This window comes from Aristolochia californica, unplaced genomic scaffold (assembly GCF_029961685.1).
Source record: "Aristolochia californica isolate CCGP_79_NKW_82.1479 unplaced genomic scaffold, dmAriCali1.0.hap1 SCAF_7, whole genome shotgun sequence".
NCBI lineage: Eukaryota > Viridiplantae > Streptophyta > Magnoliopsida > Piperales > Aristolochiaceae > Aristolochia > Aristolochia californica.
Window position 1 is genome coordinate 35,165,973 of NW_027182268.1, and position 19,801 is coordinate 35,185,773.

At 35.8% G+C, this 19,801-nt stretch overlaps 2 protein-coding genes across 2 annotated transcripts; one reads left to right on the forward strand and one right to left on the reverse strand.

Annotated features, from left to right (window-relative positions):
• Positions 1–1,328: 1,328 nt before the first annotated feature.
• LOC137937729 (photosynthetic NDH subunit of subcomplex B 3, chloroplastic) lies at positions 1,329–2,906 on the reverse strand. The gene is made up of 6 exons (XM_068782859.1): positions 2,509–2,906; positions 2,321–2,431; positions 2,167–2,223; positions 1,974–2,036; positions 1,821–1,883; positions 1,329–1,567 (listed from the first exon to the last, which is right to left on the reverse strand). The coding sequence occupies exons 1-6, from the start codon at positions 2,779–2,781 to the stop codon at positions 1,514–1,516; spliced, it is 621 nt and encodes a 206-aa protein (XP_068638960.1). The 5' UTR covers positions 2,782–2,906; the 3' UTR covers positions 1,329–1,513.
• Positions 2,907–16,506: 13,600 nt separating this feature from the next.
• LOC137937109 (protein RTF1 homolog) lies at positions 16,507–19,579 on the forward strand. The gene is made up of 2 exons (XM_068782173.1): positions 16,507–16,601; positions 17,317–19,579. Exon 2 carries the CDS (start codon positions 17,366–17,368, stop codon positions 19,361–19,363), a length of 1,998 nt encoding a protein of 665 aa, XP_068638274.1. The 5' UTR covers positions 16,507–16,601; positions 17,317–17,365; the 3' UTR covers positions 19,364–19,579.
• The last annotated feature ends 222 nt before the right edge of the window (positions 19,580–19,801 follow it).

Consider the following 19,801-nt stretch of genomic DNA (forward strand, 5'->3'; position numbering starts at 1 on the left):
ATATGACAGCAACAAGACCTAATATAATGCATGTTGTAAGTGTGATTAGCAGGTATATGGAACGTCCTACAGAGATTCACCTCTTGGCTACAAAAAGAATTTTCCGTTACTTGCAAGGTACTAAGGAGTTTGGGATGTTCTACAAGAATGGAGAAAAATCAAATCTATTTTTGGCTTTACAGATAGTGATTATGCAGGAGATTCAGATGATCAAAAAAGCACATCTGGGTATGTTTTCATGATGGGGATAAGAATTGTTTCATGGTCATCAAAGAAGTAACTTATTGTCACATTATCATCCCCTGATGTTGAATTTGTTGTTGAAACAGCTTATGCTTGTCAAACTATTTGGCTAAAGAAAATCCTTAAAGATCTGCATTTTAAGGAGGATGGACCTACTCAGATTTATTGTGACAATAGTTCAACAATAAAGCTTAAAAATCCAGTTTTACATGGTTGAAGCAAACATATAGTTGTGAAGTATCATTTCTTAAGAGATCTCACAAATGATGGAGTCATTAATCTTATTTACTGCATAAGTGAAGACCAAATTGCTGATATTTTAACCAAGCCTCTCAAGTTTTATGCATTTCAGAAGCTTAGGAAGCTACTTGGTGTTTGCATTTCAAATGATTCAATTTGAGAGATGGAGCTTCAAAGTTGACTCTTACTAAACTGAATGTTATGTTTGGAACATCAGTTTAAGGGAGGGATTGTTGAGGAAATTAGTTGAGTTGTCCTAGTCTTTAGGAGTGAGTTATGTTTCAGTTTACTTAGTTAAGTAAGAGTCTGTTTTGCATGTTGGATCGTGCCTATTGTGTCGTGTCTATTTTTAGTTTCTTTTAGTTATGTATTAAGTCTATTTATATAGACTGTTAGTATATCAATGAACATCAGAAAATTAAATCCTCTGCTTCGTCATTCAGTATTTCATTTTTATCAAACTTCTCCTATTGTCTATTGTGATAATATTGGTGCCACTCAGTTAAACTCCAACCCCGTGTTTCATTCTAGAATGAAACATGTCGTAGTTGATTCCCACTTCATCCGCGATTAGGTTCAATTTGGTCTACTTCGTGTGACTCATGTTTCTTTTGCTAACCAACTTACTGACCTCCTTACCAAGCCATTGCCACGTTCTTAGTTTCAGTTACTTAGAAACAAGATTAACCTCTATAACTGAGGTCTATCTAGAGGGGGTATAAAGAGCATATGTGTTTTGACTTATTCAAATCCATTTTAATTTATTAGTTGAGTCTTCCATAAGAATAAGACTCATTTGAATCATCCTTCTGGTTAGATGAATTTGTTGTAAAGCTGTATTATAATTATGGTTCAATCAATAGAAAATGTGAGCTCAGTTCAACCAACAATTATTCTTTATACATCCTCCTCGCCTGCACTAAGGACGAATGATTTCATTTTGTAACGGAAATGCAGAGGAGAGGCTACCAAGCATGGATCCTGGGTCTTTGGATAGAGCCGTCAAACACAGCTGAGAGTGCCTACTGATTCAAACTTTCTCCCATTCATGGGCCTTCCATTCGGGCAAAGTTTGGATTACAACCTGCATCAACAAAATATTTTGGAAGTGATCATGAAATAATTCCTCTTTGCTACTCCCATAAGCTCGCAATTTCATGTAGCAGTCTTAGTGTTTCATAAATAAACAGAGAAGAATGCAAGGCAGTGCTGGTTATGAACTACTCGGTAAGCTTGACTTGTTTCGAATTGCTTATTAAAATCTTCTCGCATAAAAACTAAACTATCGATGCTAATGAATGTATTGAATGTTGAGGGGAGAAGGAGAGAGGATAGACCTCGCCTCTGGAGTCTTCTTGACCAACAATTGTTTGGCATGCAAGTCTCCAGTTTTTCGGTTTCTGCAATTTCAGAATACAAAGTGAACAAGGGGGATCCTCAACGAAAATCATGTAATCAAGAAAAGAATAGAAGCCAAAAGGAAACTATACCCTTTTGAGGATCTCTCTCTCTTTCTCTGTACGTCGATTGAGAAGTTCTTTACCTGCAACAACCTGCATTTCGGGGATCTCAGGTATTTTTTTCGTTGAGCGAAGGTCGATACTTTGAACAAGTGGGAGAGGAAAGGAGAGAAAAAATAAAACAGGGGGGGAGATGAAACAAGAAGAGAAACAAAACAATTACCTCTACAAGACAGGTTCCGCAGGAGCCACCTCCCGCACAGTTATTTAGCGCTGCTTTCTGATCATCATCCCCGAAAACATTACTCTTAGCTAAGAAATTGTTTGGTATCATCAGTTAGTTGTACATGAATACGGAAATGGCAAAGATCACTCACATAGGGTCCATACAGATCAATCTGGTTGTCGAGCATTATATCCCTTAGCTTCTGCCCTCCGCAAGTAGATCGATAGTGTATATCCGGAGTTCCATCCGGCAACAAGACAGACTGCAAAAATGCCAATGTGATTATAGCACCGATATGGATTTTTTTAAAATAAAAAAGCAACAATTGATGCAACTTACACCAACAAATGCAAAATCGACAGAAGGAGGCTCTTCTTCGGCGGAAGTAGTTTCCGTCTCAGGTGCTGTTGCCTCTGCCGTTTCTTCGACGGAAGTAGTTTCCGTCTCTGGTGCTGCTGCCCCTGCCGTTTCCACAGCTTTAACTCTTCCAGGCAAGGACTTTAGAAGCTTGGGAAATTTAAGGATTTTGTACCCTCTGCAATTGAACCCACCCACGCTTGAAGAGAGGGGAAGGGTGGAGAGTGATGGAGAGTTTAACTGGAGAATCCCCATCTCAGCGACGGGAAGGTAGGAAGCTCAGGGGAAGGTTGCTCTGTTGTTAAAATGGGTATTCGTTATTTGGATTCATAAAACTCATTTGTGGTCCGTTTACTCCTTATCCAGTGCCATCTGAAGGATGCAATATTTTTCCAAGGAGCAGTTCGGAAGAGAAACGGTTCCGCTTCATATATGACCCCTAAGGAAACAGGTTGGACTCGCCTCACATTGATACTTGTGTAAGGCTACTCAGCCAAAAAAAAGGAAGAAGTAAAAAATAGGATTGGGATTGAGATTTGTATTGACACAATGTCAAATGATTCCAAGTCCCAATTAGACATGGAACAATCTTCAGACATGACTTGACTTGAGTCACTTGTACAACATTTTAGAAAGTGAATCAACCAAAAATATTTTTTTAAAAAACATAAATAAAAAATTAGTATAAAATTCCTCATAATATAATAAGAATTCGAAGTCCACAACTTGATCTGACTTGGTCATACAACCTTCTATTAGTGAGACTCTGTGAAATTTTTATTCAAAATAATATAAAAACAAAAATTAATAAAAATATTTAATTTAATATAAAAATTACTTAGCTAAATATAATAACAATTTTAGGGTATAAATTTAGTGTGTACGATCAACACACAATTCACTGTGTTAGAATTTGCTCAGTGAAAGCAAAAGAAACATAGATGTTACACTATAATGTCATCACTTGTAAGAATGCCACATACGAAGTGTTGGTATTTCTTACAAACGTTAAAATCTTATACTATTATAAATACAAGTTAAATAAAAAACTAATGCATAAACAACTCACCCTAATAATCTACAAAAATGATGAATTATGATGAAGGTAAAAATTTGTCAAATATCTAGATGTAATTTGTAGGACCCTGAAATATTATTGAAGAGGAAATATGGAAGAATTTTACATGACTCTCACAATAAGAAGTTTTTCAGAGCCAAAATTATTATGGAAGGAGGTCTCACAAAAGAGATTCAATTTAAAGGTATTTTAGTTATGTTTTTATTCTATTTATGTTGGGTTATTTAATTATGCTAGGAGTTATCTTTAAGTGTTAGAGTTTAGGTGTAATTGAGACAAAGGTAGTTTAGTTGTAATTGGACTCTACTACTTCCCTTAAATTATAAATAGGGGTTTATGTACTCTGATAACATCAAGTCAATAAAGTTTTTCTCTTTTCCACAAATTTAACAAATATGAAGTTCTATAATCCACCATCCTATTGTGATGGTTGATGGTGACCAAAAGATTGCAATGATGACAATGCTCAATCAATCGTTGCACTATAACTATCCATTTGATAAGGTGCACCATATTGACTGTAATACGTAGGACTTGGGTACTTTTGTGTCCTCTACATGTAGGAAATATGTATGTTGTATCTGGAAAGGGTTGGTTTGGCGGTACTGCATGTGACAATTCTTGAATGGAAGCCACGATAGTATCTATGTCACCAATATTATCTCCCCTATGGCAGATAATAAACACGACTACTCTCTTGGACACATATTCGACGATGATTGCATCATTTTGTTGTCCTTCATTTGTACCAGACACATTCTCATTGCCCCCATCATCTCTAGAACCACCACTAGAGTTTGCTCCTGACATACTTGATCCGGTGCTCTGTAACCCATAACTTGTATTGTCATTCTAGTCATCATCTATGTCAAACTGTAAGTGAAGCCATCAATAGAATCTATCATCATCATCTTCTAAAAATAGTTTTTGAACTTCAACAGTCTAAGGAGCCAATGGGTCATCTTCTGTAAAAATATAATCCAAGTTTATCGGATCCCAACTGTCATTGTTATTATTCTTACCATATCTAGATACCTATATGTTTCGGGTTTTAAGTGTCATGTTGTAGTAAAGATAGATAGACAAGATCATTCTAGTGATCCATCTTTAATCAATTTCTCAGTTTAGTATCAATTGTAGCAAATGTACTATAGTTTCTTTTACAACCAGATGTGCAAGTTTTAACCTATAATACATCTCATTATTTGTTGTAGATTTGGAGTCTCAATTCCAAAATGCACTGAAATTTGACAATACTTGATATTCACAACTACCAATATAAACAAGTACTATTTCCTAGGGTCTCCAACACAGACAATTTAAGATACTATTATTGTATAATAAAATTGCATGTGATTGGTTTGACTTGTTGTCAAATGCAATCCAACTAAAGTGACCCAATGCTATGCACAACTAGATATACACTAGATAATATATTAAATTGGTGGAATCAATTTCACATCACATCAACACATTCATAGTTCACAACAACATAAAACTCAAATAATATAAAAAATTCATAAAATAATTTTTAATTTTTTTATCAATTAATAGTTTATACATTATTATTCTATTAATTAACTTAATTATCTAATAATATTAATAACATCTGTACTTTTAATAACTTTGGTGATTTTTTAAAACCCTAGACCCTCATAATTAATAATATTGAAAATTTCCTTATTTTAAATTATTTGGAAATTAATAATTAATATAGAATTACCTTTTAATTGACTTAATATATAATAGCTATAATCTTATAGGTATACTGGAAGTTATTATAGTAACTTAATCCATAATCTTTCCCATGAGCCTAGAAGCATTTTCCAAATAGCATGAAAAAAAATACATTTATGTATTACATAAAATTATAACATACATTAAGGTATGATAAGATACATTAGTAGTTTAAAACTTTAAATACATTTATTGTTCCCATGAGCCTTATTAATTATTAACTTATTACTTCAGTTATAATCTTTTAGATAAATTGTAAGTTATTATACTAACGTAGTCTATAGCAAATAGCATTAAATGAAATACTTATACCTAACTCTAAGTTATTTATTACAAGATTATAATATGCATTAAGGTATGATAACATACAATATTAGTTGACAACTTTACGTACTTGTAATTATTAGTTGACAACTTTCATCATAACTTCTTAGGGCATCCTTTTGATGTGGTGATCCTAAATTCAATGATCTGATACCATGTTGAATTTAGGACCCTATGCTTTGAACCTCAAGCAAGATGAGAGAGGAAGAAGAGAGGGGATAGAAAAGACAAGAAAAGAGCAAAGAGAGAGAGAGAGAGCTCTAGTAGAGAGGAGAGAAGAGAAAAGGGAGAAGAGAGATTCTTCCACGAAATTGTGAAGAGGAGATCTTGATTGAAGGTTTCAACCAAAACCCCTATTTATACTATTTCTATTACTTATTTAGGAAAACTCCTCAATCAATTAAGATCCCTAATTACATCAATCAAAGGAAGATCAATCAATTACATTAATCAAGGAAGATTGCCAAATCTTCCACCTCATGTGATGAGGATTCCAGCTCTTGTGATGACTCATCATGCCACCTCATGTGGTGACTCATCATGCCACCTCGTGTGGGCATGTGGGGTTGGTCCCACCTTCTAACATAATGTCCTTAGTGCTAGAAAATCTAAAAAAGAAAAGACATAAGTAGACATACACCATCTTCTTTAATTATATCCTTGTGTCATCCTTATGAGAAGATCATTAAATTATACTTTTTGCCACCTCCTTGACATGGGTAAGGTAACCTTAATGCCACTTGAGGTGTCTTCCAACCTCAAGCTGGTGGGAAAACATCGTAGATACCCAACTTGTCACATATATTGGTTAAGATCTTGAATGAGATTGGTTTCATAAGAATGTCTACCACCTATCCTTGTGATGAAACATGATTGAGAGATAAGATACTAGCCTGAAATTTCTCCTGTATAATGTGGCAGTCTACCTCAATGTGTTTTGTCCTCTCATTGAAGTGACATGAACGACTGCCTGGTTGTTGCAATATAATTCTATAGAAACTTCTTTATAGAATCCCAATTCAGTAAGAAGGGATATGATTAATCTATGAGGGTCATAGCTCTGTACTCTGCTTTTGCATTGGACCTAGCAACAACATTCTGCTTCTGGCTTCTTCATGTAACCAGGTTACCTCCAACTAAGGTACAATAGCATGAAGCGGAATTCCTGTCATCAGGTGATCCAGTCCAATCTACATCTAAAAAACCTTCTATGTTGTAGTAGATATGGTTCTTATAGAAAAACCCTTTTCTTAAAGTTCCTTTTAAATATCTTAGTATCCTCTCGAAGGCTTGCCAATAGGTAAGTTGTGGTTTGTGCATATACTGACTCACCACTTACTGCATATGATATATCTGGTTTGGTCACCATGAGTTAAATAAGCTTTCCCAAAAGCTTTAGATATTTACTATAGAATTTAGGATCCCATGATAAGAATCTCGACCAAAGTAAGAAGAAGAAGGGAAGAAGAGGAAGAAGAAAGAGAAGAGAATATAGGGGAGAGCTTAAAGGAGAGCTCGACTACCAAAGAGAGAGGGAGAGAGCTTGGACGAATTTGAGAAGAGAGAAGAGAACTTGAAGCTCTACCTCCTAGCCAAAGGTTTCTATTTATAGTTTTAGAGAGTGTGTTACAATGACTATAATACCCTTAGGGCTACAAGCTTTACAAAAGAAAAGATATATCTCTTTAACTTATTACACTTTCATGCTATCTTTATGAGAAGTATTCCTATTTACGAAGATGCTACCTCTTGGACGTGTGGGCTTTCTATGCCCTGGAATTTGTTCCTTCTATGCCTTGAAAGCTTTGATGAGGTGAGTTTTATCACTAGTCATCGTCCTTTATGCCTTGGCTTCTTCACTAGAGTTGCTTTCAGTACTCATTTTGGCCTTAAGAGAATAATTGTTTTCTTTTTGGGTTGCTCTTCTTCAAAATCTTGAGGTTCTATCTCATAAGTGAGAAGAATTTCTAGTAGCTTTGTCGAGCTCATAGTTCTAAAGTTCACATTCTCACGAATGATGGTTTTCCTCATGTCCGATGACTTTGGAAATGCCTTGACAAACTTATCATTTTATCTAGAGAAATTTACCAAATTACCCATTTTTAAAAACTTATTTTGATAAATGACGTCACTTTGAAATTATTTTGAAAAATGCCCAACTTTGACTAGTCCGCTGTACATGTGTACAGTCAAAGGTAACACATAAGCTTTCACTAATTACGTGTTGCCATGTCATCAGCACTGCGTGAGTACATAGACACATCGACTACCACATCACTATTCTAAACGTCATCTGCCAAGTAAGATGCCACATCATTATCTATTAACCCTCTTTTTTCCATGTCATCTGCGCCATGTAAGCCCTCATCATATCTTTTTTTTTTCTTCCGCTCGATCTTTCTCCTCTCCTCTCCTCTCGCCCTCTCGTTGTGCCAGCTACCACTGCTCACTCGGCACTTCTACGTGCTCTCACACACGATTTTCAGACAAATCCATCATTTTGGGCGGTCTAGTAAATGGAAGGAAGAGCGGTGGAGACCAGTACTTGACTCTGTTCGATTTATTAAATGACGAATTCTTCTTAGTGTCTCCAGCGGTTTTCTCCGCTTGCCATCGAGCGGCTGCTACACGTACTTTTTTGTACCCGATTGAGTCGTCTTCCCTGGGATAAGTGTTAGAATCCGTTGAGGTTTTACCTCGAAGGCAGCCGTCGTAGCTAATGGTGGTCGCCAGTACCACCAATTCATGATCGCTCTTATGGTTTGAAACGCTAAAATTTGAGCTTCTCGTTGAAGATCCGTCTACTGCATTTACCAATTTTTTATCGTGAATAGATAATTGTATTTTTAAACTCTAAAATAATTTTTTTGTCTAGTTTTTTCAATTTATAAATATTTTAAATCGATAATAAATGGGTAAGAGTAAGATTTTTTCTATTTATAAATATTTAAATCGATAATATGTTAGTAAAACTTTTAAATCGATAAAGTGTACAAATAAATTGTATTTTTAAACTCTACAATAATTTTTTTCTATAATTTTTTCAATTTATAAATATTTTAAATTGATAATAAATGGGGTAAGAGTAAGATTTTTTTAATTTATAAATATTTTAAATCGATAATAGATGGGTAAGAGTAATATTTTTCTATTTATAAACATTTGAAATTTATAAATATTTTAAAGCGATAATATGTGAGTAAAATTTTTAATTAATTCGTATACTTATTTTATTTTTATTTTTAAAATATAAAGTAATAAAAATTTTAATGATACATTTTATTTTAAACTCTAATATAGAATTTTCATATAATTTTTAATTAATAAATATTTTAATCGATAATAAATGGTGTTAAATAGGTAAGAGTTAATTTTTTAATAATTTATTATATTTATTATTTTGAATATAAGGTAATAAAAACTGTATTGATAAATTTGATTTTTAAAATAAAAAAATTATTCAATTTTTTGTCATTTATTGATGTGGCATCTTATTTGGCTGTTGACGTGTCAGATGGTGACGTAGCAGTCAATGTATCTATCTACTCACACAGTGTTGATGATATGGCGACACATAATTAGTCAAAGCTTATGTGTCACCTTTGATTGTACACTTGTACAGTGGACCAGTCTAAGTTGGGTATTTTTCAAAATAAGTTCAAAGTGACATCATTTATTGAAATAAGTTTTTAAAAATGGGTAATTTGGTAAATGTCCCTTTTATCTATACAAGAAAATTTCTTCTCCTAAGATATTCAACTAATTTATAATATGAATGATCCTTGAGTTCATCTCAACTATTGACCCACCTGATTTCATTTTAAGTTCATTGTATTGGGCTACCAATAAGCTAATTCTAGAGTTTTTAACTATAGTGGTTCCCCAAGAGTGACCTCTATTGTTTTTCAAATTTTCTTAGTAGTCTTACATTTAGAGACCCTATTGAACTCGTTTGGTCTTAAGGCACATACAAAAGGTTCATTGCCTTAGAGTTTGTTTTGAGTTGCTCCTTATCTTCCCTAGTCAGCACATTAAATTTCTTTCTAATCATAATGCAATTCTAAAGATTTTGAGGCTTAAAATGGTCATTTTCTTTGGTTACATGCTATATGTCTCAATCCATGGATTGAAGAAAAATTTTATTCCTACCTTCTAATATCCATAATTTGTTCCATTGAACAAAGGAGGACAGTTGGCAGATTCTCCTTCAGAAAGGAGTAATTTATTATGAAATGCCATTTAATATTTTTCAAAATCAAGTAGACTTTGATTTCAATTACGTGCTTGGCCTGCTTTGATACCGATTGTTGGCCCAGGTGACCTCTCAAGAGGAGGAGGGGGGGGGGGGGGGGGGGGGGGGGGGGGGGGAATGATTGCCGTATTGGCATATATGCAATTACAAAACAAGGGTTCGTGGCGGATTATCAATGTTCCCCTATTGGTGTATCTGCCCATGAACCCTTGTTTGGGAAATTCCACTATATCAAAGCTCTAATGGTTAGAATTTACACATAGATTACGACTCTCTTATAGCCACGTGTAACTCAATATATGTTTTTTACAATTGCAATCTCCACAAAAGATCTGCTAGATTCTAACTCTAGTTGGCCCTTTCTATCTAGATTGAATAAGTTCTAGATGAACCTTTCACAATTTGAGCCATTAGGATTGATCGACATGTATGGTTTTGTAGGGCATTTATAACTTCCCCAAGCCAAATTAGTCGTATTTTTGTTTGTTTGCGAAAACCAGATAGTTGATTGATTGATCAATCGATCATGACGACTTTTTTTGTCTTTGAATGTGACTTATTGATTAATGGACTAATCGATCAATATGTCATCGTTGGTTCTAAAAAGCTAAGTTGATCGATCATTACCAGGGGATGATCAATCAATTAGAATTCCCTCTAGTTGTGCAATGCAAACATGATCGATCATGATTTATGTATCTGACTAGTAAGATTTTGTTTATCGATCAATCATGTGGGATGATTGATCATTCCAAGTGAATTACACGTGTCTGGATAGTATTGATTGATCAATCCAAATGGCATGATCGATCATGTGTTATAACATTATATGGCCATGTACTGGATGATCGATCAATAGACTAAGGTTGATTGATCATGCTATATAGTCTAGGCCTGCACACTTTGTTGATTGTAGGTTAACTCCCTTATTTCTTTTGATAATAACAAAACTTAATATATTTGACAAATTGTAAAATCAAGTATTTCTTTTGATGGATCATGCTATACTCGAATGTTGATTTTGTCGATTGCAAAATTGACAGAAATAGTAGAAGTGGTACTTGCCAATTACTTGGAAATATGCTTGTTTCTTGGTTTTCCAAGAAATAATATTCGGTTGCTCTATCCACTATTGAATTTGAATACATAGTATATGAAAGTTGTTGTGCTCAACTTCATTAAATGAAACAACAACTAGATGACTACCACTTAGAGCAAATAAATTTTTAGTCAATTGTGACTACATGAGTGCCATAAGTCTAAGCAGAACTCGATTCACAACTCTCGATCAAAACACATAGAATTAGATCTCGCTTCATCAGAGAGTTGTTCCAAACCAAGGTTATTAAAATTAAGTTTGTCCCCACTGAAAACCAATTAGCGGACATTTTGACAAAGCCATTAGGATATGACCATTTCTCTAGGCTTTGAGGAGAATTAGGCAAGAAAAAAATTGACCTTAATGAACACATCCCACCATTATAGTGCCAAAAGAGTGAAGTGGAAATAAAAAGATCGCATTTTTTGTCACTACATAGGTCATTGATTGATCTATGTTTATTGCTTGATCGATCAACTTAAGCGATTGATCGATCAATCAAAACAGAACAATCAATCATTCATGGCGTGGACTGAGAAGTTGAAGAGACAAAAATGATTTTTAACCTAATATCTTCGCTCCATATCATTCTAAAACCCTATTCCAATGATTTTAGGTACAATGCCCCCCAAACCTCTTCCACTTCGATTATATAAAGATTCTTTTCTCAAATCCCAAGGTTAAAACCCTTGTTTTCTCCATTTCTCTTAGAAAATCGAATTTCTACAATGGTTCAAACAAAGGTAATGGTGAAAAAGAAGACACTTGTGAAGGAAAACAATACTTGTGAAGAAATATCAAATTGGTGGGAGCACTTTTGCACTCGGCATCAATGGGGTAGGTACTATTCAAGTTTTGCTTCGAAAAGTAGAGTGGAGTCTTGTAGAGTTGATGTACATTTTTGAAAAAGAGAAATAGAAGATTTTGAAATGATGTTCTCATCTTATAGAGGAAGGGAGGAACCTATGTACCCACTTCCACTCAAGGTATTTTACTCAAATTTGGAGGTGGAGGAGTTTGGGCCAAATAATTTGAAAATCATCTCATACATGAAGAAGACAACCATATCAATCCAGTCTATGGACCCGAAGATCACCGTGGCACCACTTTTATGGGGATGACAAGATATATCAAGGAAAATTAGACAGTCAACCTTCATCCAGATTGCCCACAATATATACAAGATGCAATTCAACTAGTTTTCGGGCAGATCGTGGGGAGTTCATAAGAGATCAAGATCAATGACCTCTCCATGGCCCAGAGGGTGATTATGGAAATAGTGAACCACATCCTCAATTTGAGGAAAGGCACTTATTCACGCCTCACCACCATTGACATATTTTGGATGTGGGCGATTACACAAAAAGTGCAATTGAATTTTGGTGACTATATGGCATCACTGATGATGAATATTCCATCTATCTCAAGAGAAGACAGTCTAACACTCGCTCAGGAGATTAACACGATCCTCTGATGATGTGGAATTGACATCTCCAATAAAGAATCAATGGACATAACAAAGACGATGTCCATAAGAGAATCAAAAGTTAGAAATTTTGGCTTCGTCAAATGGTGAGGTCAATGGGTGCAAAAGAACTCCATCCAGAGAGAGGCACCTCACACCATAGGGTCGGGGAATGATGAGCCCAGAACCTCAAAATGAGCACTACGAGTTTGTGAAAAGGACGCGTACGAATGAAGAAGGCACCTCATCATCCTCCGACCAGCTCACAACTCTTGAGGAGGCAATAGAAGACATTCAGACTACACAAATAGAAATTCTTGCCATGCAAGAACAACTAAAGTCTAGCTAGCAGAGGATTGAGAGTCTGCTTGAATCTCTCCTCAGGCACCTACCGCCATCAACTTGACTTCTCTTAGTCCTTAGAACCTAACTTTTTTTTGTCTCCCATTGTACTTACATTTGTTGTCTTATACTTGTATTTTTCATTTCAGAACTTGTAACTAGTACAAAATTTGAATCAACATTGATACATAAGATATGGCCTTGAGCCACATTGTTTTTGCTTACTCTCGTGTCTCTATAGCAATTTTTTTTAACAACAATTCCCAAAATCTTTCTTAGTTGCAGATAATAATGAAATGAAAAATTATACTACTATTATAACAATTGTTAGCGAAGATGTATAGGGACAATCCATCTTCATTGCTACAATTATCAATATTAACTAAAAAGAAGGAAAATTGTAAAAAAAAATTGAAAAAAAAATCAATGTTGGGAATCAATTAGAAGCCACAGGACAGTTCTACCATGGCTTTAATATCTACCAATTCTGCTAACACTTTCTTCTCTAACTTATGTCCAAGTTCATCCACTTCCATCCTCATGTGTTCCACCCACTCCTTGCCCTCTTCCTCATGTCTCACCACTCCCTCCACTATCAAGACTGTAGCATTCTCATTTTTATCAACTATTAAAAGTTTTCTCATTTTAATTAACCATAAAAAATTAACATGTTTACCAACATAGAAAATAAATGTTAAGGTAGAGGAAATTTGTAAGAGAGACTATAGAAGATGACTAGAACAAGTTTCATTTTCTGCAATTTTTTTTCTTTAGCACCGAGAAGAGGACTATAGCATAATTGCACTGCCCTTTCAAGCGACGTGGTTAGAATTGTATGTATCGTTCGATTGTATTTCAACATATTAAAAATTTCCACTTTTCAAATAGAACCCAATTTATTCAAGAAATAATTTCTATTGAAATTTTGTGCATTAACTTGCCTTAATTTGAGGCCATATTTTTTGCTTTCTAACAATATATTTTATTGAAATGATTTGTCATACCTTTTGCACCTCTCTGTGATTTCCAAAGTTGAGCTACAATTATCCAATTATGTACTTCCAATTATTAGATCATTTAATAATTTTCTTTACTATATATGTTGTTTTATGGCTTATAGAATTATGTTTTGTTTCTATGTTGCTCAATATTAACTTAAGTTGGGTAAGTAAATTAAATAGTATTCTAATAATTTTATGCTATTTATAATGATTTTATGGATGATTTGAAATTTGCTTGTATAATTTGTTTCTTATTCTTGAGGTGATTGTGTTATTAATTATAGTTCTACGGATGAGACTGAAAATCAGCCATTTGTAAATGAAAGAAATACTAGTACAAAAGGAGAAGGTAACTAGGTTATTGATAATGCTACTCAAGCCAATAATAGTACTACTCAAGCTCCAAAACCTTCACAAACACAAGGGAGAGAGGCAAAAGGTCTCCAATTTCAAGTATGGAATAATTTTCATAAATTTAAAAAAGATGGGATAGACATAATATTATAAAATTGAACTAAAAGCACCTTGCAAAAATAGAACGTCTACTTGTTTTTAACATTTCATGAGGAGCCAAAAACAAAAAATTCTTGACATTAGGCATCATTTATTATCATCTAAACAACAAAGTAGTGGAACTACAAGTCTCATGAATCATGTGTTTAATCAAGAGAGGCTTAGAGTTAGTATCGCTGTTGAATTGATGGAAAAGAGAAATACTTCATTGACTTCATTAACTTATTATAATCAGAGTACATGAACCTCTATTTATAATAGAGGAAAGTAGTAGAGTCCAATTACAATAAAACTACTTTTGTCCCAATTACACCTAAACTCTAACACTTAAAGATAAGTCTTACCATAATTAAATAACTCAATATAGATAAAAGACAAACATAACTCAAACTAGAACTTTTCTAGGACATGACCATAAGATAAAGATGTCTTTGTGAGTCCTTCTTGATCTTCCAACTTATGTGATAAGGATGACAACTTGTGCTAATCATGATGGGTCCTACTTCTTATATGCGTGGGCCCATCTTGTGGGCCTTCCTTGGTCGTGTGGGCTTGTGCCTATCTTCCAATAATCACTAAATGGGTTGCATTAGAGGAACAATCATTTAGTATAGTTGAGAGTCCACACTTATGATTATGCTAACGGAGGTGAATCCTTTGTTTGAACCCATTTCTCATGCCACTTTGAAAAGAGACTTCTATAAGATGTATAATAACGAAAAGACAAAACTTTTAACTGAGTTGGATAAGCCTTTTAGTAGAGTGGTCAGCACAAGATAGGCAAAAGAAAAGGTACTTGGTCATTACAACTCACTATATTGATGACTCTTGGAAGTTACATAAGCTTCTTCTAGATTATGTCTTAGACTTATACCTATACTTTTTTATTTATGTTATTTGCATATCTTATATATTCACAATAATGTTGATAATATCTTTTACACTCTTTTCATTAGGTTTGTTTATGCTATTTCTCCTCATACAAAAGATGTGTTGTGTGAAGCTCTATTGGATTTTTTTTATTGGAATATAAAGAGAAAATTGTCTTTCATTATTATAGACAATTGTACTATTAATGAGACTTGTACAACATGACCTAAGGAACAATTTTCTAACCCTTTTTTGCTTGATAGAGGGTCTTTATATGTTCGATGTGCTGCTCATAAACATAATTGTTCAATAAGGTCTTGGACAAACACAAAATGCAATAGAGATTGGGTTTGTGTACTGGATTTAGTTCTAAAAAAGTTGACAGATTTGAAGAAATGACTAGCTAAGTAAGAATTTTTTTTTTTGTAAAAAGAAATTGATTTTGGATTGTAAAACCCGATGGCACTCTACTTTAAGTGGTTTTAGAATATAACTTTTACGTTTGAAACAATGTAAAAAATTGAACATAGAATTGCCAACTTAAGAAAAGTGGAGAATGGTAAATAAAATATGTTCTAGATTGGAGGTGTTCAGTGAGGTCATTAAGTTTTTTTTTTTTTTTTTTTTTGCATAAACTTATGTTTCTTGTCTTAGCAGAGCTATTTGGAGATAGCTGGATTTGATAAATCTATGTTAGTTTGTGACTTGTAAGTAGTTATTTTATATTGTATGACTATTGAGATATTATATGTTGTAAACATTTGATATTGTGGGATTTCTATGGTGTTTATTGAGATTAATTTGATGTTATAAGATGTTTATGTTACACTTGATATTCAAATCAATGTAAAAATGCCATGATGTGTTGGGATTTTAATTATTTCAATTGGTTGTATTTTTATGCATATAAGCTCCAATAGGAGAGGTTACTTGTAATTTCAATTCAAGTATTTAGTGTATATTGAGATTATTTTAATTTTACTGAGGTAGTTGTTCTTTTTTTTAATTTAAAAGAATTTTTTTATAATTTTTACATGTTTATAGATTTTTAATGGGTCATGGAATGCAATTATTTGAACAAGTTATTTGTATTTCTAACCATATAAATATATTTTGAATAGGTTATTTGTTATTTGTAGACCTTTATCTTATGAAGGTAACCCGTTCAGGTTTTTTCCAGGTTCAGGTTTTAGGGTTGAGGTTCGAAACCCGACCCTGACCCGACGGTGCCACCCATACTCCGGATTCAGATATTAAAACTCGGAAAGTATTGCAAACTCAAAAAGTCTACAGCTCCAAAATCCTCATCGCTTCATCTTCGTCGGCCTTCACCTCCATCCGAGGAGCCGCCACGGTTGCCTTCAACGCAACGTCGTCAACAACCCCTTGTTTAGGTACTCTTTTTTTCTCTTCTCTCCATCCCTTCAACCCTTTGCGGTCGACGCCTGCGCTGTGGCTGTTTGCCCCTTTTCTCCATCTTCCTGATTTGGTGGATGGGCTCAACATCCCGTCGGCTGATCCCAGTTGTAACACTGTTTCCTGTCGAAGGATCTGGGCAACATGCTTGATTTGCACGTTACAGTGATTGTATAGAAATTTTCCTCCATGTCTTCTAGCCTTCTTGTCTGTTATTTACTTTACTGAGCGAATTTCATCGAATATATAAGAAATAAACCGGTGTTCCAATCGGTGTTTCCATCGTGTTCTGGTTTTGGATAAAAACTATATGTGGTACTTTTTGTATTCATTCGTCTTCGAAAGTTCCTAATTAATATGACTCCTTTCAACAGAAATACTTTCTTTTAAAGCGTGAGATATGTTAAGAACGAAATGCGTCAAATTAAGTTCAGATGTGATGGGGCCTCAACCAGATGAGCTCCTTATGTTTTATAAAAAGTTTAATATTCATGTTGCGATGTGTGTTTCATGTGTCACTATGATAAAGCAAAAGTATCCAGGCATTCCTGCGGAACTTCTGAAGGCATTTTTTTATTTTATTTTATATAGTTTCGAGCTATTCAATGCGTGTTTCTAACAGAGTTTTTAGATGCAAGTTTTGGTGTCTCTTCGTTCATGGGTCATTAATAAACTTCGTATGATTCATGGCAGGTAATTCGAAGCCTATAAAAAACTTAAGGTTGCACTAAGAGTGAAGGTCATGGCAGACTTGGAAAACTTGCTTCTTGAGGCTGCAGGAAGAACTGGTGCGTCTAGCAGGAAGCCCCTTGCTTCTCGGGCTCAACCAAGAAGGCGCCAGGAAGGTTCATATTCCGATGATGGGAGTGACTCTAAAGATGATGACTCTGATGATGAACCTGGAGGATTTTCAAGTCGGAGACCTTCTGGATCTCAAGTTCCTCTGAAGAAGAGGCTGGATCCTACTGAAAAGGAAGATGATAAGGATAGCAGCCAGGGAGATGATGATGACGACCACCATCATCGGAGGGATGGAGGTATTGATGATGACTCCGACAGTGCTTCTATTGGAAGTGATCTTTACAAGGATGATGCAGACAGGGAAGCCCTTTCAAAGATGTCTGAACTTGAACGAGAGAGGATCTTGTATGAACGAGCAAGCAAAATAGATGATAATAAATTGAAACAAAAGGTAAGAGCATCTTCAATGACCCAGCACAGCGAGAAGAGGGCCCCACAATCCAGCAGTAGAAAGGAGTCTCCTCCTCCCCTTCCAGCTCGTGGCCGCTTATCTGCTAAAACCAATAAAACTGCCAAAGATGATGCATTGAATGAACTACGAGCGAAACGATGGATGAGGCAGCAGGATTCAGAAGGGCAACACAATCGACTGAGGGATTCTGTTGGTGTTGGTCCAAACAGTGGTAGAGATTCCTCTCCCCCTCTCAGACGAAAGCCTGCTAGTCCAAAAAGTGATTCTAGTGGAAGTGAAAGCAAAAGTGGAAGTGACAGTAGAGGTGGTTCAAGCGAGGGTGGTGACCTGGGCGAGAGTGATGAGGAAAATGATAAGCCAACATATGAGGATATAAAAGAGATCACAGTCCGAAGGTCAAAACTTGCAAAATGGTTTATGGAACCCTTCTTTGAGGAGCTTATTGTTGGTTGCTTCGTCAGAGTTGGTATTGGAATGTCTAGGAACAGGGAAAGCATATATCGTCTTTGCATGGTTCGCAATGTGGATGCGTCAGAGCCAGATCGGCAGTACAAGCTGGAGAATCGAACCACCCACAAGTACTTGAATTGCGTCTGGGGAAATGAAAATTCAGCTGCCAGGTGGCAGATGGCCAGGGTGTCTGATTCACCTCCCACACTGAAAGAGTTTGAGGAATGGGTTCGAGAGCTGGAAAGAAGTGGAGCACGGATGGTAACTAGACAGGATGTGCTTGAAAAGAAGGATGCAATACAGAAAATTGCAAGCTCATATGTCTACTCTGCTGAAACTGTTAAGCAGATGGTGCAGGAGAAAAAGTCAGCTTCATCCAGGCCACTAAATGTTGCAGCTGAGAAAGATCGCTTACGGAAGGAGATGGAGATAGCGCAGAGTCGTAATGATGAAGCTGAGGTGGAGAGGATTCATGCTCGCCTGAAAGAGCTGGAAGCCTCTCGGCAAGCAAAGAAGGATGCCAAGGCTATTAGGCTAGCTGAGATGAATAGAAAGAACCGTGCAGAGAACTTTAAGAATGCTTCTGAGTTGAAGCCTGTGAACACAAGTTTGAAAGCAGGGGAAGCAGGGTATGATCCATTCTCGAGGAGATGGACAAGGTCTATGAATTATTTCTCATCAAAGCCTGATGGAGGGAATAATGGGGTGGTCACAGTTAATGGACATGCAGGTTCAATCGGAGGCCTAGTGCTTGGAAATGGCACAGAGGCAGGGCCTGCTGGTGAAGCTGCAACGGTTGCTGCTTTGGAAGCTGCCGCAGGTGCAGGAAAGCTGGTTGATACAAAGGCACCTGTGGACCTAGGGACTGAGTCAAACACCTTGCATGCCTTTGAACTGCCCATATCTCTGTCTGGCTTACAGAAATTTGGGGGCCCTCAGGGTGCTCATTTGGGGTTCATGGCTCGGAAGCAAAAAATTGAAGCAACCATTGGATTTCGGGTGCCGGAGAATGATGGGAGACGGCATACCTTGACTCTGAGTGTCAGTGACTACAAGCGCCGGCGAGGTCTGCTCTGATAATCTATTCCTTCTTATTTTAATTCCTGAACTCAATTTGCTAGCTATGCTTAACGTGCCTCTCAGACAACTTACAAAAATGTCCACAAAGGGCAACGACCTAGTATATACAACTAATAGTGAAGGAGTCTTGAGCGTCTGAAATGTATGAAGGGATGTGTTTTTCACTGATATTCATTGAAGCACGGCAGCTGCTCTGTCATTCATACAAGGAAAGGGGAAGGCAACTGTTAGCAATTCCTCTTGTGCCAAAGAAGGGGTCCTTAATGAGAGAGCAGAGGGTCGGGTGAGAAACCAAGTGGAGGACGCATGTAGTCGTACCACCTATAGGCAAAAAAGAACACGGGAGACGAGCAGGTTTACTCCATTATGTGGAGTGTTGTGCCTCCTCTTTTCTCCTGCATGGTCTAGCCTGCCTATCCCTTGGTGGAAAATCTG

Excerpts from the sequence above, each read along its gene's own strand:
- LOC137937109 (XM_068782173.1), top strand. The coding sequence starts at position 17,366 with ATGGCAGACTTGGAAAACTTGCTTCTTGAGGCTGCAGGAAGAACTGGT.
- LOC137937729 (XM_068782859.1), bottom strand. The coding sequence starts at position 2,781 with ATGGGGATTCTCCAGTTAAACTCTCCATCACTCTCCACCCTTCCCCTC. Across the intron at positions 2,432-2,508 it reads TCGATTTTGCATTTGTTGGT|TCTGTCTTGTTGCCGGATGG; the intron begins GTAAGTTGCATC and ends GCATTTTTGCAG. Across the intron at positions 2,037-2,166 it reads GCGGAACCTGTCTTGTAGAG|GTTGTTGCAGGTAAAGAACT; the intron begins GTAATTGTTTTG and ends CCCGAAATGCAG.